The sequence below is a fragment of the Diadema setosum genome, chromosome 21, assembly GCF_964275005.1.
Source record: "Diadema setosum chromosome 21, eeDiaSeto1, whole genome shotgun sequence".
In the NCBI taxonomy this organism is placed as follows: Eukaryota; Metazoa; Echinodermata; class Echinoidea; order Diadematoida; family Diadematidae; genus Diadema; species Diadema setosum.
The window spans coordinates 6135942-6160577 of record NC_092705.1 but is presented as its reverse complement, the minus strand read 5'-3'; the positions used below and the strand labels follow the sequence as shown (position 1 = coordinate 6160577).

The 24636-nt window shown below is 38.2% G+C and overlaps 3 protein-coding genes and 1 long non-coding RNA gene across 4 annotated transcripts; all 4 read left to right on the top strand.

Annotated features, from left to right (window-relative positions):
* Positions 1–6801: 6801 nt before the first annotated feature.
* Positions 6802–8148, top strand: LOC140244847 (carbohydrate sulfotransferase 1-like). The gene has a single exon (XM_072324457.1). The coding sequence runs from the start codon at positions 6802–6804 to the stop codon at positions 8146–8148; it is 1347 nt and encodes a 448-aa protein (XP_072180558.1).
* Positions 8149–15911: 7763 nt separating this feature from the next.
* Positions 15912–16520, top strand: LOC140244678 (uncharacterized). The gene is made up of 3 exons (XR_011902300.1): positions 15912–15959; positions 16216–16278; positions 16482–16520. It is a non-coding gene; the product is annotated as an uncharacterized lncRNA (long non-coding RNA).
* A 33-nt stretch (positions 16521–16553) lies between these two features.
* On the top strand, positions 16554–21663 carry LOC140244846 (uncharacterized). The gene is made up of 11 exons (XM_072324456.1): positions 16554–16567; positions 16732–16786; positions 18259–18321; positions 18539–18601; positions 18910–18972; positions 19308–19370; positions 19905–19967; positions 20137–20199; positions 20815–20877; positions 21218–21609; positions 21657–21663. The coding sequence occupies exons 1-11, from the start codon at positions 16554–16556 to the stop codon at positions 21661–21663; spliced, it is 909 nt and encodes a 302-aa protein (XP_072180557.1).
* A 185-nt stretch (positions 21664–21848) lies between these two features.
* Positions 21849–23211, top strand: LOC140244969 (uncharacterized). Its single transcript, XM_072324577.1, has 2 exons — positions 21849–22255; positions 22487–23211. The coding sequence occupies exons 1-2, from the start codon at positions 21869–21871 to the stop codon at positions 22676–22678; spliced, it is 579 nt and encodes a 192-aa protein (XP_072180678.1). The 5' UTR covers positions 21849–21868; the 3' UTR covers positions 22679–23211.
* Positions 23212–24636: the final 1425 nt, after the last annotated feature.

Genomic DNA, 24636 nt, shown 5'->3' with positions numbered 1-24636 from the left:
GGAAATGATGATTGGGCTTTCAAATTTTTGCGAGATACCAAGAAACCACCTTTGAAATAATACAGATCATACCATTCTAAGAGGAATTTAAAGTTTAATTGATGAGAATTGGTTTGAAACGGCCGAGACATCCAAAGTTAAAATATAACAAAGCGATCGTAAGAGAAGGTGGGTCCCACCTTTTATTAAGATTGCACTGTTTTGGATACCTCGGCCATTTCAAAGCCAATTTTCATCAAATAAACGTTATCACACACACACACACACACACACACACACACACGCGCGCGCGCGTGCGCAATGTCTGAAACCTGAAGTCAGGTTTCAACAAAAACAATGCAGTCTCTTTAACGACAATTTGGAATTATGTACTATTTTTTTTTTCATTTTCGGATTATCGAATCTTCGGAATAACGAAACGCTGGAATAACGATCCTGATTTCATTTTCGGAATTACGAACCCCTTTTTTTAATTTTCAGATTAACGAAGCTTCGGAAAAAAAGAACTGTAACCATTATGACAGGACCCTCATGTAGAGCAGTGGCAACACTGACGAGGCTTAAATAAGACCTTATTATTTATGTATTTTTATTCTATTTCTATAGCATATATTTGATTCCGTGAAAGAATGCTGTAATACAAAATCACCTTGTGCCGTTTTCGAGGAATCATGCTTTGTACTCCTATTCAAGGATTGAAAAACAAGTTAAACAAACAAATGAACAACATTTCTTGCTGATATTGAACCCTTATGATTGTGGTAAATGTAAATTTTCATGATTTCAAGTGGACGATAAAGAATGCTGATGAATGTCCAGGAGCAGTCCAACATTTAAAAACAAAGATGAGAATTAACTTTTAGGAGAGCCTACTAGAATGCCTCCCCAAAGAGAATGATGATAATGTTTGTAGTACAAAGAATAAAATTTGAAAAAGTATGGAATGGAAACATTTTGAAACGATTAGAGAAAGAAAATAGAAGACATGAATAAATTGTATGTTACGCCATTGATAGAGACAAAACAAAGAAAGATAATAGTACTATCTTTATACTGTTGATGATAATGTAACTGTAAGCAAAAAAAAAAAAGGTATCTCTCAACATTATTTCTACATGACGCCGAGACTAGAAGATAGCTAATTGATCTTCAGATCATTGCCATGCTGAAAGAAAAACCGGCTTTGATATTGTACACTTTGGATATTATTATCACGTGTTGTTCTAATTCTCGCGCAGTTCATTTTATATACGATTTTATATTGATAAATGTTTGCTAGAGTGTTCCTTTTCCAACATGAAGGGTGAACATGTGTTGTGAAATCTATTCTCCTTTGTCGACTGATTAAATATGGAATAAAATCAAGATAAGAAGTTTTGTTTTTGTTTTTGTTTTGATGCTGCCCTAATGACGGGAATATAACTTCCGGTGTGTACGCGTATAGTGTGAATCTAATTGATGATGATGTGTTACTGTCAATAACTCTAATTGTTAGTTCTTTCACTCAAATCGAAAATCTTATTTACGTCTCGTAAATTTTGGTCTATTCATTCTCATGATTTTATTGCCTGCGAAAGTATACAAAGCAATAATGTGGAAATTCAGTTTCTTTAATTTTGAATCTACTATATTCGATGTGGATTGATATGTTTGATATTTGTTCATATGTTTACATTTTTTTTTCAATAGACAATCGAATATATATATATATATATATATATATATATATATATATGTATATGTGTGTGTGTGTGTGTATGTGTGTGTATGTGTGTGTGTGTGTGTGTGTGTGTGTGTGTGTGTGTGTGTGTGTGTGCGTGTAGATTACGATACAAAGAAAGAGAAGGGGAGAGAGAAAAGGTGAATGAATAAAGCTAATGTGATGCTATGGACTTTTCGATAGGTAGAATGCGGGAACGACGTCGCCATTTGGTAGGAGGGGAGCAGATTACCGGAGAGATGATTGGTAGATTGCACAAAAACGGGGAACCGAAAAAAGTAAAAGAGCAGTTACCATGGTTACAGGAGCCTTACAAGTCGACGACAAAGGAGAGGGAATTTTACACTGTGGTTACTATGGAATTGAAGCAGCCCAAATACAAACATTACGTCTGTTGGAATAACACCACCCAAACTTGTTATATTTCAATCCACTCAAATCTGAAATGAAATGAAATGAAATGAAATGAAATCAAATCAAATCAAAACAAACGGCATGAATGAATGGAATGAAATGAAGGAAAATGGAATGATGTGAAATGAAACAAAATGAATTTGTGAGAAGGCAATTTTAGTTTTGATTTATGCATGGGTGGGGCACGACACTTGTACTCTTACAATTTGCACCTATATGCCTGACCTACCTTAAACGCGGAGCGAATAAATACGTTGTTGTTGTTGTTGTTATTTTAAAGATCGAAAGAAGAGAGAGAGAGAGAGAGAAATGGGGCCTTATACAAATAATTTGCCCCATGAATAAATACGAGCAGAAAACCTCGACACAGATCCGTAGTATCATTACGCAATCCGTATAGAAAACCCAGCTTGCATATTAACCATTGTCTTCTCCTGTCTTACCGTACTGGAAGAATACCTTGTGTCAAAATTATTCTTTTTCAGCGACGGATAAGGTCTACCAACAGGTGTATCGAAACTGCAGTCGCTATTCACAACCTATTGTATGCATTATCACTGGAGCTCTAAATAGTGGTTTCGAGGGAGTTAATTCTTTCCTTTGTTGCTCTGCATTGTGGATACTTTATCCGGAACAATAAAGGGTATTATCTCCAGGCCCAAGTCTTTTTTCACATCACCCAAAATAATATGGTTGCGCTGTTTTGGAGGTTGTCTTATTTTAGATTTTAGAGAAAACGGCTGGCAAGAAGAGACTAAGCTACTTGGGGATCATTCATGCAGAACAGCCACGAGTCAATAAAAGAGATGCAACCCCGGAGTATTAGTATTAGTTTTGTTTCATTTGATTTGTTTGTTTTGTTTCTATTATGTGTTTTTTTTTTTATTTGATATTTCGGATTTAGAGGCGTCAATAACAGGTCCTGGCAGGGTAAACACTTCTCACGCATCGGAGTGGACTAGGCTTCCTGAGGCTGAGAAATCTGCTCAAAGTACAGAGTCGGATTGTCAAGAAGATGCAACCCATAACAACAAAAAAAAAAAGAAGAAGAAGAAAAGAATAAAGTTAGAGGAACGTTTCACTGACGCCGGACCTGGGACCCTTCATGAAAAGTACGGTAACAACAACGAAAGCCAAAAAGGTACAGAGACCCGCAGGTAGATGGCGTCAATATTCAGCACACGAATTGTACGCCACAGAATCTAATAACAACAACAACAAAAATATTAGTATGGAGAAGACGTGGCGCAGATAATCAGACTGATTGAAAAGCGCCAATAAACACGAACAACAGCAACCGGATGGTCAGGCGGAATTCTCCCTGATTGTCGCCGTGAGTGGATGTGCAGCACAAGCCCTCCACGATACCACACATCACAGGAACAAACACACTCACCACCACCATCCACACACTCGGGTCCCATATTTCTCTTGTCAAACTGTATGCATGGAAGGTAAGCTTGCGATACTCATGTGAGCACGAGTACAGCATCAGTTCAGAAATCCTTGCAGTAATTCAAATGTATTTAAATCTGGTATTACTAGATTATGGTTCTTAGCGAATGCATGTAAGTTGATGGTTAATACCAAGAAAACAAATTGTAAACTTGATATACTTAATATATATATACATATATATATATATATATATATATATATATATATATATATATATATATATAAGTGAATATCAGAACATAATGATTGATGTTGTTATGAATAACCAAAAGACATTGTGAGTTTTTTTGACAAATTGTAAACTACATACTTAAACAAAAAAATGAGTGAAAAACAGAACATGTTTCATATTGTTATGAATAACCAAAAGATATCGTGAGTTGTTATTGTACTTTTTTTTTTGTAAAAAAATTCTTAGTGTTACATCTAAACGTACATCTTGATTTATGATGTTCTGCTGAAAATAGATAATAAATAATAGGATAAGACATTTTGCATCAGTATTACAGAATTTTTTTATTATAGAAAGCTATAAAGCAGCAAGTGTTGGTTCTAATCCTTATTTCGTGGTCTACTGAAGATGACGCCTGTTCGGAGATCAGGAGATTGTGGGTTCGAATCCTGCTCGAGTGTGAATGTATGACCATGATTTTTTATCATGGCTACTACTAAAACACTGATCAATTCAGTGCTTATTTACGTTTATGTAGGGCAATGTATCAATCAGTTGCAATGAAAACATCTCAACGGAAGAATTTCATGAATTTGAATAATTACACAGTACCCGCTGCATGCTATACGGATTAGAACCAACACTTGCTGTCGCCCGGTGATCAGGAGGTCTTAGGTTTGAATACTGCTCGAGTATGTGCGCCCCTTACTTTTTTATCATGGCTACTACTAAAACACTGATCAATTCAGTCCTTATTTACGTCGACGTAGGGTAATAAGCCAGTTCGTAATTACACAGTAACTCATGTACACATTGGTACAAATGACCTTTCTGTTTTTCTCAGTTGGTTCGGCACATCACTCGTTTTCAAAGCGGCATAATGCATAAGCTTGCCCGACATAACAATTTATGGAATTCATGTTAAAAAACAAATTAACTTGCATTTAGATCAGGGGATCACAATACTCCCATCAGTTTATAATTCAGCAGGCATCCATTTCATTGTTTTGGGTTTAATGTGGTAATAGCTAATATTTCCTTTTATATTGCAAAATACCATTCTTACTGTCAGGTGGATGTGCTGGCAAGCATCATTTAGATAAGGATCGCATGAATAATCATTGTATCACAGATGCTTAAAATCTCAGTGAACTTACAAACCAAAATGCCTGTTGGTACATGACCTTTTTCTGCTCATGCGCAAAGTGGAATTATGAACTGGTCTATTTGTCAATCAGTTGCAAAGAAATGTACTAGTTTTCACTCCTCACAAAGATAGGATTTGAATTTTTGGAAGATTGTAAGCTTTTTTGTAAACTTGTAGATAGGTTTTGATACTTTTATGTTTTGTTTTAAAAAGACTTTCAACATTTTTCATCTTTACACTCTGAAAACTACAATGCGCTTATACACCTAAGCCACCTGGGTGTATATTCAAACGTATTCAAGGTCTCTATGAGGAGTGAAGCTCTCATTAGTCTTAAATGCTTTCTTCTATTGGGTTTTATTAGTAAAATATTTGTTTAACATTTATTCATTTTACTATCTACAAAAATAAGCATCTTTCAAAACATTCAACACAAGATTCAGTGCCATCAGAACAGCTGTATGTCATCAATTTGTGTCACCTACAGGTGTTAGTGGACATAATGTAACGCGAGTTACCGTAACGCGAGTTACCGACATAAAGGCTCCCTATATTTTACCAGGTTATTGTTACTCAACTTTGATAGCGTTGATTTATGAGTCCTAACCCACCATCAATTCAAGGTAGGAAAAATTTTATCAAGATTGTCTATAGTCCAGATACTGGACGATTCTAATCGTCCGCATTCCCCACACTAACACACGCATACACAATCATGCATGCACCCACACAATGCGCCCAACCGCTGATTGCGACACTCCACCAATTGGTACTCATTCAGGACTCAGGAGGGGTGATCTTGTGTTATACAGTGTACATACAGACACCATCAACGTACGTCCGTATGTACGCGGGTACACTGCATACGAATACAGTCCAGGAAGTGGACGAGATTGTCTAGTATGAGGAGACTTTCCAAAAAGAGGTCTTTATAGAATTGACCATGTCCTTTTTGTGTAACGCGAGCTACCAAAGTTTAATAATTCAAGAATCCCAACATGTTTGTCCTTTATTTTTCTTTTTGGATTCATTTAGTTGGTATATGTCTACTTAACCCATGATGAAAAAAGTAACTTGTAGATCCTACCAATTACAAAGATATTGGCACATTATCCCATAAATGTACCCATTATTTGTAACGCGAGTTACCGTGGAATTGCCCTGGAGGTTTTGTGTGTGAGAGAATAACAACTCATGCACGTAAAAGATGCCGCTTCATTTATTCATCGCAAAGAGCAGAATGCATAATCCGGTGAAGTGGTCTGGCCTCACATCCAACTGGACCCCATGGAAGACCAGCTAGTGCAGCTGAAATGTGGGCTATCCAGCCATTTTCTAAGGTGGAAAATGAAACAAACAGAAGCCCATTGATATTTGTCTTACGTAAGTCGTTGTCCCCCATCCCCTCACGGAGGAGCTCCCACACCATTGTTCGGACTTGCCTATTCTTATCGTGCGGCGATGCGCATCGATAGTTCTCTTGTACGTGTTGGTTTCGCCATTTGCGGCGTCGGCATTCTCATAGAATGAACGGGGCAAGGAGAAAATTAGGTAGATCAACGTGCCATGTACGGGTGTTGAGGTGAAAGTATAGCAGGCGAGTGACGGAAATGTACCCTTCGAGTCCCTGTGAAACATGGTTTAATTCACTGGATGCTCCACTGGGACCATATGGAAGGGATCACGAGTTCGTTTTGACTGATAAACATACTCTTTCGGAGAGATGATGAGGTTGAACGAGGCGTATATGTTGCAGGTGATGTGGCGATGCGGATCATGCTCTGCCCCGTAAGGATCTTGAGCTTCTAATCGATAATCAAGAGTTGTGACTGCAATTTATCTGTGCGGTTGGTGGTATTACTGTATAACGTGAGAGAGCTAACCAGCACAATGACAATGCCTATAGCGTCGGGAAGATGTCGTCGGCTAAACTTGTTTCAATGCTTGGTCAATATATCGCTGGCATTTGCTATCTTCACAACGGTTTATGTAGCCAAGGACTTTCTGTTCACTAAGAGAGGCCCACTCGACTTTCGAGAAGTAAGCGGTACAGCGGCAGATAAGTTTGGGAAGAGGGATTCCACAGCCCCTCCTCTGCGTGAAGTCGAAGTGAATCAGACTGGTGAGAAAGCGAGTGATGATGGATACAACGTGAATCTCGATAACATAGGAAATGAGGACCATCTCAACAGTTCAGAAAACTATCCTTGGAAGGAGGATCCAGGGGTAGGAGACGTGAATGACATAAGTGGTGAACAGAAAACAGAAGAAATTCCACCGTTTATTGTTGTCCTGGCGCAGTGGCGGTTCGGATCAACGATAGTCGGCGAAATCTTCAACCAAAACCAGAACATTTTCTTTCTTTTCGAGCCGCTGTGGCTGGTCGACGTTCTGAGACGCCAGAACCGACTCCCCAAGGACTTCACGTCTCCCGAAGTCCACAGCTACACCACCCAAACTCTTCGCGACATCGCAGGGTGCAACTTCACCAGCGAGTTCGTAAGTCTCAGCAACTCTTGGGGAGGGACGATTAAAAACCGCGCCATATGCGAGGTGGCCAACCCCACCACGGACTGCAAGATACCAAATCCGCAATGGGTCCGCAACCTCTGCTCGCAGTTTAAGGGTCGACTGGCAGTTAAGCTCATTCGAGCGGATTTGGATGATCTCAGGTCTCTCGTCGAGGACAGCGAGGCAAATGTTAAGGTCGTCCATCTCGTGCGCGATCCTCGAGGTGCCGCGGCTTCCAGGATCCACTATTATTTCGAGGTTTATCCCGATCTGGTAAACCGACAACGACCACAGTTCGCCACGCTGGGTCGCCTAGCCCCTCTGGGTCTGAACAACATCACAGAGCGCCCCAAGGACTGTATTCCGAATATGTGCGGATGGATTCGGAGGAATGTCCGCATCTCGGCGAACATGCCCGACTGGCTGCGGGGTCGATACTACCTCCTCCGGTACGAGGATTTCGCCGAGGCTCCGGTGCAAGTGGCACAGGATTTGTACAAGTTTGTCGGCTTGCCTTTTCCCGCGTCGGTAAAGTCGTGGATAGTCGACAATACTAAAGTGGAAAATAGCGAAAAGGGCACTTTTGATGTCAAGAAGAACTCAAGGGTGATCGCCAATCAGTGGATGTCGGACTTGAGCCAAGTCGAGATCGAGCAAGTGGAAGCTGACTGCCTCGATGTCATGGATGACCTCGGCTACAAGCGATATGCAGTTTTGACATCGTGACACAGCTGCGACTTACGCAGAATCTTGCAATTCACTTTTTCCATCCATCTCTACTCTACTCATCACATTGGAACTTGAATGAATGTTTTCATCGTAACGTTACGTGTTTCCGATCAAATCGAATCTAGATAGTGTTGAGTGCGTAGACAATCTTAAAGGAATTTCGTTCAAATTCCATTGCATTGCAATTTCTATCGTGCAAGTAATTGTTCTATCACTATGTATACAGCCTTATACATATATATATATATATATATATATATATATATGTGTGTGTGTGTGTGTGTGTGTGTGTGTATGTACATGTATGTATGTATGTATTGTGTATGTATATACCTATACAAAGAAGGCCTGTCCAGCTCAGTTTTGGAATGGTATTAGGACAGATCGGAAAGTCTAGATCTTAAAGGGGAAGGCTAGTAACTGATCAGTGGGAATCAGTGGAAATGCTGGGAGATGATTGTTCCAATCCTTATGGGATTCATTCAAGAGTTAATTGTATATCTATTGTGTGAAAATGATTTGCTTCAGAACGGTCTCATATTCAAGTAATGTGCAGATTAATGCTCCGTCACTGACCAGGGACGCTAACCTGGAAGCATTAAACTGCACATTACTTGAATATGAGACCATTCTGAAGCAAATCATTTTCACACAACAATAGATATACAATGAACTCTTGAATGAATCCCATAAGGATTGGAACAATCATCTCCCAGCATTTCCACTGATTCCCACTGATCAGTTACTAGCCTTCCCCTTTAAGGGAATACTCTAGAGTTTCTAGACTATCAAGCCCATTTTTTTTTTGTGTGTGTGTGTGTGTGTGATGATACTAAACATCAGAATGTGATTTGAATGATTTAACACCGTGATAATGTAAACATTATATCCTTTTGACTTTGTCGCTCTTAGAACAGTATTTCTGTTTCTTAATTTGAATCATTGTCTGACTGCTTACATGCTTATTGATACTGCGTAACTGCACTAACCAAATGATGATTGAGATTCCATAATTTTGTTTTCCTTAATTATCTGTTCGAATCCATGTTATCAAAAAGTTTTAGTCCTCATGTGGAAATAAGTAAGGTATACATGTATATATATATATATATATGAGTGTGTGTGTCTGTGTGTATGTATTCGTGTGTTAAACAGAATTTTAATCAAAAGAGCGAGGGAAGATTGTTCCACACGCATAGTAAGGATGAATAATCCGTACTTTCGTTTAGTCGGAATATTTGTCGAACATAATCATTTTTGTTATCTGTATATGGGATATAATGATAACAATGATAATAATAATAATAATAATAATAATAATAATAATAATAATAATAATAATAATAACAGCGGCTACTTGTATAGCGCACAGATACACCTTTCAGTGCTCATAGCGCTTCAAGAATGAAAAGATGGATATAGTATGTATGCATATACATGTTCAAAACATGACAACAAAGAATAAAATGGCATACAACATACAAACATAATAACATATACCAAATAAAGAATGTAAAAGAATATTGTTTCGAACATTTGTTTAGTGACAGCAATTTCAATCCTCAGTGTAAGAGGAACAGATACGTTTCAAGTTTGGATTTGAATGTCTCCGTAGATGACAGTTGCCTTAACTGAAAAGGTAGCTGATTCCACAATTTTGGTCTCATAACGGAGAAAGCACGATCACCCTATCCATGTTTTACTCAGTGTGTTTGGAGTAACAATGCATTTGATGATGAACGTAGACTTCGTGTCGAATAATGTTTGTTTGTCTGTTGCATGCTAGGTAGCAATACTAACAAAATGTATTTCCTATTCAGCTTCTTAATGAATAGAATAAGAAAAAAAATCATAGGTACCTGTAACATAATAGTCAAAGTAAGTGGGCGACGCCACACTTTTAATTCTCAATATAATACAATGCCTAGCTGTGGCTAAATGATCGCAGTCCGAAGTAAACACCGTTGCAGCCGTATAATGTATTGTTACACGTTGACGTGTAACAGATTATCGCGCTTGATCAGTGCTGTTTCCATCTTTGAATTTGCAGGGATGATCTTTGGACGACATTCCTGTCATTTTTTTATGACCATGTAGAATGTTTAAAAAGTGTATGCAACTCTGTGCCTCCTTGCAAGCATTGTTCGCGGGAGGATCTTGTCTGCTTCAATGTGCTCTGTGACAATGGAATATTGATTCCCGCGAATGCCCGAAAGTGATCATGATTGTCATGCATGTTGTGTATGGATCGATAGCGAAACGCGTGCACACGAATGGTACATGAAAAACATGGTAGCATTCGCACCACAATGAAACTTGTTATTGTACTGGGGAACAGAAAGCTTGACTCTGAGGCTTAAAATATCATGTAGTCACGAAATTTTGGCGGAAACTATCATTTTCATAAGAGAAGCAATTAATGACCAAAAATGGGAAAAAAAAAACAACTTTCATTTTTTTTTCCTTAAACGAGGCATCTTTCTTTTTGCGTTGAATGCATCTGAGACCTATACATAATAAGTGTAGCAATGCTTGCTCGATGGGTCGTGTTCTTCGTTAGCAAAAGAAAAAAAAAGATAAGTTGAATTTTTGTTCTGACTTGTACATACTCAGAAGTTCATCTCAAGTGTGTGTGAATGCTGTTTTCTTAATAGTGATCTGTTTTATAATCCACCAAAAAGCGACATCATGGTGTCTTATCATGGTTATCAATGCACAAGATAATGTGACAGTATCTTAGGATATACATCGTATGTTCATTCTGTTGACTTTCGTTGACTCTTAAACGAATGGACGAATACACTTGTTTGATTTCTACATGTGTTTCTTTAGTTTGTGTTTTGCCGTTTTTATCAACTCCTAAAGTGTTTATAGTCTACACAAAGCGACATCATGGTGTTTTACTTTTATCATGGTTATCAGTGCACGGGATATGTGACAATATCTTAGGATATACATCGTATGTTTACTCACTTTGCTGACTTTTGTTGACTCTTATTCGTAAATGCATGCGCGAATACGCTTGTTTGATTTCCACTTGTGTTTCTGCAGTTTCTGTGTTGTTGTTGTTGTTGGGTTTTTAATCAACTCCAAATGTGTTTCATTGATTTCGGACAAAGACCAGTTCGCTTAAATCTTGAAGCAGCAATAACACCAAAGAAAGCCGAATGTGAAAGTTGCCTAGAGCGACTATACTGTGTATACACTACACACTTACAATTTTGTAAGTCTTCCTTAATACTTCGTAATGACATCGAGAAGGACGTTGTAGATGTTGTTGTTGGTCGTGCGTGCTTGAAAAATTCTATTAATTAAATGAAACCATTGACCCTCTGAACAAGCATTGTGTTATAAACCGTGCACTCTCTTTGTTTGGCGAGTCGGGTTGTGATTTTTACAACACACTTTGTAAGTGTGTGTGTGTGTGTGTGTGTGTGTGTATGTGTGTGTGTGTGCGTGTGTGTGTGTGTGTGTGTGTGTGTGTGTATGTATGTGTGTGTGCGTGTGTGTGTGTGTGTGTGTATGTATGTGTGTGTGCGTGTGTGTGTGTGTGTGTGTGTGAGTGTGCTATAATGGTAAGCTTCATGAAAAGATAGATTGCAGGATGTATACTCACGCTTCTTGCTGTTTGGCTTAGTTTGGCTTAGCACCAATTAGAATGAAATACAATTAAAGGAGAATTCTCTCCCGATATTATATTACTTTGTATATACGGTATGAAAACAGGAAAATCAGAAAAGTAGATCAGTGCACGAAAGTTGAGAAAAAAAATAGGCATGCAATAAATGTTATGAACTGCAAAAGTTTAGAGGACAAAACAAATCGGCAACTCTGTGTAAAGTAGACGTTAAGAAGATCTCCATTCCTTCGTTGTTTACAAAAAGTAACACATTTTCATTTTTCTCGAAAAAAAAATCAGATATATTCTTGGTACTGTAACATAGTAAGAGTCATAATTTTTTGTATTTCATCCTCAGCGGATAAGTTCTGTCAGTGCCAAAATATATTTAAAAAAAAGAAAATTAGTGAAATTTTGTGTGCCTAAGATAATAATGGAGAGCTCCTCAGCACCTGCATCACACAGAGATGCCGATTTTTCTTACTCTCAGTTCATAACTTGTTTTTTTCTTCAGTTCATAACTCAGTTCATAACCTTTATGTGTGTCTGGTTTTTCCCTAAATTTTTAAAGTTATCTATACTTTTCTAATTTGTTTTCATACAAAACTACATAACACTTTGCTTCTTGTGTTGAAAAAAAATGGAAATATAGTTTGGATTTGAATTGGAATATCACAATGGAATTCACTTTTATTATAACATCCATTAAGAGTCGGTAGAAATCATTGGTAGCCAATCTAAAGGATACATGACAGTGAACTATATAGAGAGAGGCTGGTGACACAGAAAAATACGGGGGTCTTAATGATGGATAGACAGACAAACAGACAGGTACGCAGACATGACATACAGACATACATACATACATACATACATACATACATACATACATACATACATATATAAAAAAAAAAAGAAGGGAGAACAGAGAGAGAGAAAGAAAATGCTTACAAGGCTCAATACCGGGTAATTTTTTTTTTTTGATAACTGTAACAGTTTTGTTTGTCATGTTTGTTTCCTCCTCCTCCTCCTCCTCCTTCTCCTCCTCCTTCTCCTCCTCCTCCTTCTCCTCCTCCTCCTCCTTCTCCTCCTCCTCCTTCTCCTCCTCCTCCTCCTCCTCCTCCTCCTCCTTCTCCTCCTCCTCCACCACCCACCACCACTCCTCATCATCATCCCTCTTCTTCTCGATCTGGATGTGTGCAATGCAGGACCGTTGTGGTATTAGTGCACCGGAGAGAGTGAGAGGGCTGATGAAAATTACTGGTACTGAAGAAAGTGGTCCCCGACCGCAGCCTTGAAGATTGCTACTGTTTGGGAGGTTGCTATGGTGTCTGGAAGATGATTCCAGTCCACCGTTGTCTTAACAAAAAAGGAGTTCTTATACTGATCTGTATAAGAACCCTTTTTTTCCTCCTTCATTGTCGTCATCTTCTTCTTCTTCTTTGCTGACATGTCCACAGGTGTATTTATGCCATACTGTTACACCATTACCTCCACACCCACTTGAATCTTTACAATCTCAGTCGTTGTTCTCCCAATGCCCTTACTTGTAGTAGGATATAATATTGTTGCGACATGTGGCCTTTCTGTATGATTTTATTTATCAACATTTATTTGATCAGGTTTTTGCTTGTTTTAATCGGTTCCCCCCAGTTGTAGTATGGTCTAAAAGATATCTGTATTTCATAGTTCCCCTAATCTGATTTATCACGGGACCTGCGGCTGTACAAGCCTGCTTTTACGCTGGCGCCATCATATTTCTCGCATTATGACCATAGCTCAACCATGTCAACTCTCATGTATACAGACCTTGTGTTTATACCAAGACAAACTTTTGTACATTCAGTTGAAGTTTCATCTCATTTATGTTTTGTATAATTTTTGTATTTATATACGTTTTTGTGCTATATGTGAGAAATATGGAAATAAATTGAAATTAAATGAAATCAAATGTTATTAGTAGTCACTCTCTTCCAAGACGGGTCAAAGTTTATGATTTTCTCGCAGATCCAGAGTGGTGGAGAGCAAAGTAAAAATTTGAAGCAGCATCTCGCTTGCGTCCCCTTGAGTAAGAAGGATATTTTGAATAAAATGAAAAAATGATAATGATATTCCTCCTATTTGGTAGACCAACAACGCGAAACGTAAAGACGAGCGCGCGTGGAACTAACCACAAGTAACATTATGGGCCTATACAGTGCGGTCATTACGTCATAAACAGAGGTCAACTTGGTAGCGCACATCACGCGTTGCATATACACGGCCACGTTATGGAATCAACGGTGATGATTGGTCACTACGATGTGTCTACGGGTTTGATTTTTGGTTTTATTCGTGAATATTAATGTTCATTCGAGTCAATTTTCGTTGAAAATCATTTTCTTTTAATTCATAATGTTCTAGAATAATCTCCATATGAAAGACAGAGCACAAAAGACAATAATACAGAAAAAACTAGACATGTTTATTCTTTGAATGCGTCAACTTGAAGTTTGCGCGCACTCCGAGTGACGCAACAATACCCTGTCCTTGTTTCCAGGGGTCTGCGAACCGGCGCCAAACATTACTTTCTTATATAGCAGATGACCGAATCACTTGATAGATTCATCTGATTGATCAAAATGGGCAATAATTTGACCAAAATTGATCGCATCGTGTCCTTTTTGGCATGTTGCACACCGAAAAGTGGTAAGTGACAAGTGGACAACTTTATATCTGTATTTCATACAGCTTTATTGAGATAGAAGCATTTCTTTTTTGATTCAGCCATAGTCATGACGTGTTTCTGGAGGTGCGCAAATCCAATACATATTCCTGTATACGCATATTATATACTACATACAATATAATGTGAATGACAGGGAAGAGTAGTAAAGTAACAGAAGAAAATAAAAATCCTCCTTAGAAATAAATATTTACAATTGAGTTTATCAGTTTATAAATGAATCAGAATAAATCTACCGTGCTAGTATATATCAATAATATATCAAGTACTATTACACACTAAAAAAGTGATACCACAGTTTTCGTGTTCTCTCTTTTACCTCTCATTGTAACTGAATTCCGGGATCTCGCATCATAATCGATCAACCTCAATTTTCCACTAGCTAGTCTATCCTGTGAAAAAAATTCCTCGTGATGATGACGACTGTGTCTATCCAAATAAAATTCCTATTTTCTTATATTTTTTTTTTGAAATATTTTGTATATTTCTGCACCTTTATTCAGGTCGCAAACAGAGAGCAAGGAAGACCCGCTCTCTCCCCAAACTAGCACGCCACGCTGTCATCCTTGCTTGCTCGTACGGGATTGGGTGAGTCATTAACTGTAAAACAGGTTAATGGTTATCACGACATGCAGCGTTTAACCATGCTGATAGTTAATTCATCTAACGGGGAGGATTTGCAGAACGGGAAACATATGATTTTTAGTGATTACAATTTCTTGGTTTATGATTTGTAAACATAAAAATGGAGTACATTGTTATATGAATAAAAATATATATATAAAAAAAAGCAAGGGGATAATTTAGGGGAAACACTGTTATTCTATAAACTCTCATTCTTACTCTTTTTTATTCTTGCTGCAGGAGTTCTGTGACACAGAACGACTCAAAGGCGACACAACATATTCAGGTAAAGTCAAGTAACAGAAATTACAATAGCTTACCGCGACAATTACACTCATGCGAGTAAGCAAATGTACTGACCGTGTCTGAACTGAGGATATAACTAAGTGGCGGATGATCCACATGAAGTATGAGACATCTTGGATACATCGCAATTTGAAATGTATATACAGAGGACATTCAGCGAACATAGCTTATTGTGTTTGTTTGAAAGTAATGTGTAAGTGTGTTTTTGTCAACATAATGTGATTAGTCTTGTATCATTTTTGAAGTGATCCGGGGTGATAATATTTTTTAGTTTAACAGATTACCTTCAGCAGGTTTCCATTTCTGGTATGTACAACAAAGTGTGCTTTCTTTCAGTTTTACAACCATTCGGAAAAAAAAACAGAGAAAAATTAGGGCCTACAACTGTTATATTGACGACCCCCTTTCTCTAACATACTCTCAAACATGCATTGTCATAATCACACTTTCTTCCTTTTGTTCTCTTTGTAGGAAGCTGCAAAAGCGACTGAATTAAAGGCACAGGCGACGACCATTGTGCAGAATGTATTTAAGGTGCGCATCATATTTTTTTTTTTTCAGTGACTGCCGTTCTGTCAGACCATACTGCAAGATATGATCCTTGGACCTTCGCATGCATGTACTATTTGACAAGTATACCTGTATTCCAGCTGATCTGAGTGTCTGTTTTACATTGAGTTTTCGTTCTTGAAATAAATCATTAGAAAAACAAATACATACGTAAATCAACATACGATGCATGTACGTCTTCTGGTAAAAATATTTGTTTCAATGAATATTGTACTCACAGGCAGTAAGGGATCACAAAGCTGCCAAAGAATCGGCAACAATCTTCCTTGACGACGTGCTAATGGTAAGAAGCAGCAAAGTTTAACTAGTTTTGTTCCGTTTAGAATCTGAAATTAATTCCTAATCGAAATTTGAACTGGATACTGTGCATTGATGTGATGAATCTAAAAACATTTTTGGCATCACAATTACTTAAAAATATATGCACTGATGGTATGGTTAAAAGTAAAATGGAGTTGATTACGGGTTTCCTCTGCTATTTCTCAGAAAGTGGATGTTGAGTTGGATCTGAAGCTGCAATCAAAGGCCATTGTCCAGAACGTGTTCAAGGTAAGCATTATGGTAAACCACCAGTTTCTTTTTTTGAATTCGTAATGCATAGATGTTAAAATAATGATATATCATAATTATAATAGACCAATGATAAGATCTTAGTTGATGAATTAATATCAATAAGAACACCAGCAACATGCATAGCATTGACGAAATGTCTTCATTCCTGTTTGCAGGAGGTAAGGGCAGTGACTGAACTAGAAGAACGGGCCTCGACCATTGTACAGAATGTATACAAGGTAGGTATCCAAATGTTAGAAGGAATCATTTTTCAATTCAATTCAAAGGTTTTATTTTCACTTCTTTCAACAGAATGTAAAAAAAGAAATAATATATAGATTCGACATGCGTTTGAAGGAATGATACATAGATAGCAAAGAATAACATTTGTCAATAATCATTACAAAATTAGGCATTTATTATAAAGACATATTAATACATTCTGCGAAAAAAAGTGGAGGTACCCACTCAAAAGACTATGCTTGTACAACGTGGGCACCTCACAGGAGGAAAAATAAAGGTGAAAACTTAACTACAAGTGTGCGGGATGAAAAAAGAAGTGGAAAAGGGGAAAGGGAAGAAGCAGAAATACAAAGAGACGAGACAACTAAATACAAAAAGCCTAAATCAATCGATACATTCAAGATCAAACCAACAGAGACTATTAGCCATATTAGAAGTGTAGAGCGTTGAAAGCGATGAGAAAGTGATATATACAATTGTATGGAATTGCTGATAGCAGAACATATTATCTGTTCTGTGAAGGCACGTGTAATAATGTACAAGTTTGCAATAAAAAAAAACAGGGGATGCGATGTGGAATTCCGCGAAAGACGCGACCTAACATGCCTATGAAAAATCAATAGCATCCTGGTGCTTATGACAAAACCTACTTACTGAAAAAGATAAACAAACAAAATCAATTTCTTTCTGTTACATTATAAGACTTAAGGAGGAATGATTGCAATCCTTTTTTTAAATGAAAACAAAGAAGGAGCATTTTTTATGTCTGGACTAAGGGAGTTCCAGAATCTTGGGCCTGTATAAACAAAATGTCTGCTGAGCTAACACAGTTCTAAGCAGGGGCAAGTGAAATTCATTAGACTGTCTTGTCGGGTAACTATGGTATGTCAGGTTACGAGGAAACATAGAATCAAATATAAGCGGAAGACAGTTGTTATTATAACTATACATAAATTGTCCTAAATGAAATAAAAACAAATCTTAAACTTTCAGAATCTTATTTTCAAAAAACAAAGAAGCTGTATGAGAGCAAGGAGCGGCATTACACAATGTTACAAATGATTCGAAGTGCCTTCTTTTGTAACAATAAAACCCTATCTAATAATGTTTCATGCGTATTTCCCCGTGCCAAAATTCCGTAATTTAAATCAGGTAATATCAAAGACGAATACAGTATGAATAATGAATGTTGGGGAAGAAACAATTTGAACCTGTTAATGACGCCTATATTGCGTGAATTTTTGACATATAACAACACTTCACTTTTAATTCGAGTCTACATCGAAAATTTCTAATAATATATTTTTAATGCACAAAACAATAATGTGCCTCATACCTTGAATATTTCGTCCTTAATCTGCAGATAAGTCATCATTATGCAGACTTAATCAATATGAATGATTCAAGTATATACCATTTATCGGTTTCATTATACAATTTCTACTCACCACGCTTACCGCGCTCACAGGCAGTAAAGGATCACCAAGCTGCTGAAGAATCGGCGACGAACTTCCTTGACGATGTGCTGAAGGTGAGAAGCAGCAACGTTTACATTGTCAGTTTTGTAACTCATTGATTACCTCATACTTGGGAAGACTTTAACAAAATGTAGGCGCTATCCAGAGGCAACGTGAGACTAGATAAGCACTTAGTTTGGAATCTGAAATAAATAAAAGCAAAATTGCGGAATTAATAAAGTTTAAATGAACTTCCAACATATTTCGTGCTTCTGTTATTAAATCTTTCAGGGAGTGAGTGAGGAATCGGATCTGAAGGCACAGTCAAAGGCCATTGTGCAAGGAGTGTATAAGGTAAGAAACTTAATTTGTTTGCTGTAAATGAACTTGACCGAGCTGTCTTGAATATACCGTATTGTACTTATTTAACATTTTCTTTGCCTAGCGTGCCATCTCGGAGGCTGCCAGTGATCGTCCTGAAATCTTCATCATAATCCATCTTTCATTTATTAATCTCTGGCTGAAATCTCTACTATTTTTACATCTCAATCAAAACACGGGCATAAATCCATGGGATAGAGTTGTGTAAATTATGGCAAATGTTCAAGGAATCTCCTCGTTTTCTTAGACGAAGTTATTTGATTTGTCTCCATTCTTCACAGGAGGTGAGCAAGGAATTTCAGCTGAGGGAAGAGGCAAAGGTTATCGTGCAGAATGCGTATCAAGTAAGAGTTCTATAAATATTCTCTTTTATTCCTTTTTCCAGCTTCTGTTTGTAGAAAGACAAAAGGCGTGTAAGATGTCATCAAAAAAGATAAATGAGACAGAGAGAGAGATAGAGTTTTACTATGCTTTTTTCACGCATTCACAGGCTGAAAAAAAAAAGCCAACAAAATTGCATTGATTGCTTAACATAGAGTATGATATAAAGTAAACTCCTCTAAACCCATTTCACAACAGGATAAGAAATTTTCGCTGCAGGCAAATGCAAATGCAAATGTAGAAGGTGTACATTTCGACCATCATTGACACGGTCTATTTTATTTTGTCTCCTTTGCAGGCAGCTAGAGATATCAAAGCTGCCGAAGATTTGGCGGCAGGCTTTCTCCACGAAGTTATTGAGGTAAGTGTTTTTGTCTTCTTTAAAAAAGACTCTATTTTCAAAACTGTAGAACCACTTCGGTTGGGAACTTAGTTTCTACTCATTCTCTGGAGAAACAATAAGTAGAAATACCGTTTGTATCTAGTGTTCTTTCTTGTAGGACGTCTGGAAGTTATCAGAGCTAAAAGTTCAGTCAAGGACCATTGTACAAAATGTGTACATTGTTAGTGAAGACTTATTTACTTAATCGTATACCATTGGCGAAAGTTGATATTTCAGACTATGTGTACGTTTGATTATATTCCTTTATTTGTTTTTCCTACAAAGCGTGACTGTTATCTTTTCGTCTGACAAATTATCCAAGCTATAAACCCATTTTCACTATCATTTTTTTTTTTGTTAAAAGTTTCACATCCAGTTTGTTTTGTTTTTGTTTTTTGTTTTTTGTCTCATCTTGACTGCAAATCACTGTCATGTTTTGCTGTTGTTTTTGTTTGTTTATTTATTTGTTTGTTTTATGACTATCGCTGAACATTCGACCGTTTCCTTTCCCAGGCTGCCCGGGTCCAGAAAGACGCTGAGGACTCGGCGTTGGCATTCGTCGACGGTATTCTGGAGGTAAGAAAATAACATCAATGTTTTCATCGTGGTAAAGATATTCAGTCCGTTGTTATAGTGTCCCTACAAATGAAAGTCGTCCCTTTTCTTCTCTTGCTTTTCCTCATCTTTACTCTAAAATTAAGTATCTATACTCTGACATTGATGTACTATTCGTCTTTGTGTACAGGATGCCCAGAAAGAGTCAGAAGGCAGGGAACAGGCGAAGATCATTGTACAGGACGTGCTCACAGTGAGTACTTATTGATTCATTCGTACATATTCTGAGAAGTTCATCGCAAAAACGAGCTAAATGCATTCTCGTGAGGTTGAGATATTTGCGATTAAGCCTTCGAATAAAAAAAAAAAAGAAATGACAAAAACATTTGTAATCATAACTTGAAAAATTATCCCTTGTCATGTGACTAGTGAGGTACAGCCGGAAAGGTTTTATTTTCCTCTATGATCTAATTGTGAATTTAATTTAAAACTGTAAAAATGACGCTTGACCCATTTTGAGATAAAACTATTTCGTTTGTTTCCATCATTACCACCATTGCTATTATCCCCTATTCACAAAAATAAAATGTCGAAATTGTTAACTCTCTTTATAGGAAATTGCATACTCGGAGAGCATGCAATCGTTGTGCAGTTTACTAAACAATATTGTCACCCAAAAAGCATGATGTCCCCAAAGTTCTGCACAACGAACCACATGAGTTTATATGTCCACTTTAGAACGGTGCGCATGCTACATAACATCTTGGCTCACACACTTTCCCTGTTCTCAGTGGGTGAACATGACTTTTGAATGTTATTTTAGATTTTTAAGAAAAAAAGTGATAATGATTTACTTTTCTGTCTTTAGGAAGTGAGTAAGGACAACTGGCTACACGTTCAGACACAGGACGGAGAGAAGAAAAAGAACCAAGTAAGGAACGCCGCCAAATTTTCTGTGTCACAAGACTTTCTTATGTTCCTGTTGAAAACTGATACTTTGCCGCCATTTGTCGCTGAGACATACATGACGAGAAAGAGGGAAAGAAAGAAAAATGAAGAATTCTTTTAATCAAAGTTTATCATGTCTATTACGACTTACTTAACAAGTTTGAAGTACACGTTTCACTGAGATCATTAGGTTTTGAATGATGATAGTTCTTCTCCAGAATTGTGCTCAAGTGTTGGCAATGTTGTTAAGTTATCTCTAGAAAGGATGCTAGTGCTGAGGCATCACACTTAAGTTTGTTCACCTGTAATTTCGTATCATGTAGGATGACGCAACTGGCTCCTCTCATCAGGCGGACTGCGAAGGTCCAGTTGACTACTCAGACCTCTGTCCACCCCAGAGCTATTATATCAATGGGATAAAGATTGATGCTGTCGATCTCCAAACGAGAAAGGAACTCCTGTCCAGCCGCGGACCGTGGCCGGGAAGAGATGTCATCACCTACCAAGATCAGTTTGTCGCCGATATGAGAGCTATGGAGGAAGAACTGGCATCGGGAGGGACACACGACGGCGTCAAAGACGCACGAGACTCCGTCGATTCTGACAGCGACCGCGTCTTCACTGGAGAGTCCCGACCCGACAGCGAAGATGAGGATGAAGACGGTGTGACGATCTCATTCATTATGGGATCAGAAGGTGCAGAGCGAGATGCCTCGTTAGATATCATACAGCGCAATGAGGAGTGCATCATCCTCTCCAAAGACTCTGACGATGACGATGATGATGACGGTTACGATGAGGAGGTTGATGAAAATAGAGAAAAACTAAATATCTCTCAATCGGGGAGTGATGACAACCCTGGAGACGACCCAATCTCCTCTCGACCAACGGCAGTGCCAGTCGTTCTGCCCCCGATCCCTCCTCCTCTCACTTTTCGGGATATCAAAAACCTCGAGCGAGTTGCTCTTCAGAAGATGATCAGTAAAGAGAGGATTCACTTTCCCCCACCCTACCTCCCCTCACCATCATCTTCAAACATTGCAGTGCATGCTGGGAGTTGCTTCATGGTTCCACCTCCTCCAAACCCCATGATGCCTGCTGCTCTACCTCTCCCAGGCGATGCCGCTTCAGGACCAAACATCTCGGCCAACCACCAGCAGCACGCATTAAACAGACAGCTGATCAGTGGGTATCCCATCAACCCTCTTCTGCCGTTCATCCCTCCCCCATCACGGCTGGTTCCTCCACCCCCTCATCCACCGCCAGACGAGATGTCTCAGTTATTTCAACTGTCGCGGGAGGTCAGAGAAAACGCTGCCAGGGAGATTATCAACCCAAATCTACTGAGTTCCAATAGCCAGGTGATGCATTGATTGTAACTTGCACTTGGTTGCCATACATTATCCCTGCTTGCGCTTACCAATTTCATCAATGAGAATGGCCCTAATGCAGCTGACAAAATGCATGTTTCATCAAAGTTAAGATTATTGCTTATAAAGTTTAAAACGGTCGCCTAAGCCTGCTGTCTCTTGAACGGTGACAATCTCATTTACATTCACCAAAAACAAATCTTCTTTCTTACGTTGATACAGGGCAACGTCGGTCAACACTGGCGGCGTCCTCCAGCCAACCATGTGGACAACCGAAGACCTCCAAACAGGGCGTGGCACCCTGACAGCATCCCTCCACAGCCACACTCTAGACCACGCCCACCGATGACAATACGACGATGCCATGAGCACATGCATTACCCTCGCAATCATCGCAGAGGGTACAACAACTAATAAGAAAAGTGATATTCATTGGACAATGGTGAAAAGGATTCCAGAACCAGAAAACATTGACAACAAGTTTTGCTTTCCTCAACTAACATGAGCATGCGCAGAAATAGAAATCAAGTTGATGTAATCTTGGACATTTCTTGGAAGCACTGAGGGTTTTAACTCCAACAGCTACGCTGATATTATACTGTAAGTTTGAAGTATGAGCTGACCTTCAACCAGTGAATAAGATGCATAGGAGAATGACTGTTCCAGAAAAGAATACAAAAACAAACAAACCAAAAAAAAAAAAAAAAAAGATTGTATGACCTAATTGTCAACCTAGGAAAACCTGCACTGGTATACTATCTATAATCAAGAAAAAAAAAAAACAGAAAAAAAAAATCTTGAGACCAAAGCACAATGTCAAGTATTCTGTGCCTTTTGCAATTAAGGAAAATCAAACCAAACCAACTTCAGAAAGATTGAGTGCAATAAATCACTCAGCCTTTTATGGATTAATCAGTATAAAAGGAAAAAAAAAATCATATCTCACAAGCAAAATGGTGGCGTATAATATATTAATGATTATTATTCCTTCTGTGAAGAGAGTTCAAATAAATGAGTAAATAAATAATTCTAGCCTTATATTCCCAAGTGTTTTATTTGGAGTTGCATCCACAACCTCATGACTTATCAACATTATTATCATGAAACTATTATCACATCAAAGAAACGCTTGAGCTGATATGAATGTCAGCTATGACGAAACTCGACTAAACTGTATGTGGTATACTAATTCAATTGAAAAGATGCACAGGTAAACACAGTCAACCTTGCCCAAGTCAAATCTATTTGGACTGAAGAAATAGCTTCGACTTCGAGAAATTGAACTTTTGTGGGATAAAAATCAATAGAATATAAAGAGAAGAAGACTTGAAAAGACCTTCGACTTTTAATAATAGGCGATTATTTGACGTATCATGTGAGGTTGACTGTACATACTGCAATTATCAGTTCTAATTTTCTAAAGTTGTGCCTGTGTCTGTGATATTATTAGAAGTAAATCGTCAAAATGCTGCAATGCTCAATATGGCGTTGCGCCCTTTCACTGTTAATCTCTCCCCCCCCCCCCAAAAAAAAAAAAACCAACAACCAACCAACAAACAAACAAACAATTAATATTGTAAGCATTTTAAAGTTGCATCAGTATGGGAGGGGAAACGCACAATGTTCCTTTAACTCATATAGTTTCATAAAGGGTAAAAGTTACATTTCAATTACAATAATTAAAAACATTGCAGCAATGCAAGGTGTCTTTCACACGCCGTGTTGCGTCTTAGGTGCTCTCGAAACATGCATAACATACATAAGACGACGTTTAAGAAATAAAAGATAGACATGTAAACTTGGGGCGTGGCATGGGTACGATGTAAACCAACATTAATAGCGTTGCTTCGTTTCAAAGCAATAGTTGGGAGCTTCTAGACTTTTCATAAGCTCTCTGATTTGGTGATAGTATGATACACCTATTTCTGCAATACATGTCATCTTGAGATGTCTGTGAGTCGAAATAACAGTTCAAGTTTCATCGTTAAAATCTTCCGCGAGTATTCAGGGTCGCATTTCATAAACAGTGTCTTCAATAGAAACCCTTGCTGGAGTGGCAAATGTCATGGTAATGACAAGAATCCAGCTTCTTGTTTTGCTCTTGCTGCAAGAGGTTGCTATCCTAGACGTCAACACTCAGCACCAGGGCTGGACCCAAGAACTCGGGTACTCCGATTGAAAGTCAGGCATATCCAGCTGTACCACTATCAGAAAACATTGACCAAAGTAGATAACTAGCTGACGATGCTTACAAGGCTCAACGCGGCAGGGTAAATTCTTGGATAAATATAGCAGTCTTGTTTCTCTTCTCCTCCTCCTCCTCCTCCTCCTCTTCCTTCTCCTCCTCCTCCTTCTTCTCCTCCTCCTACTCC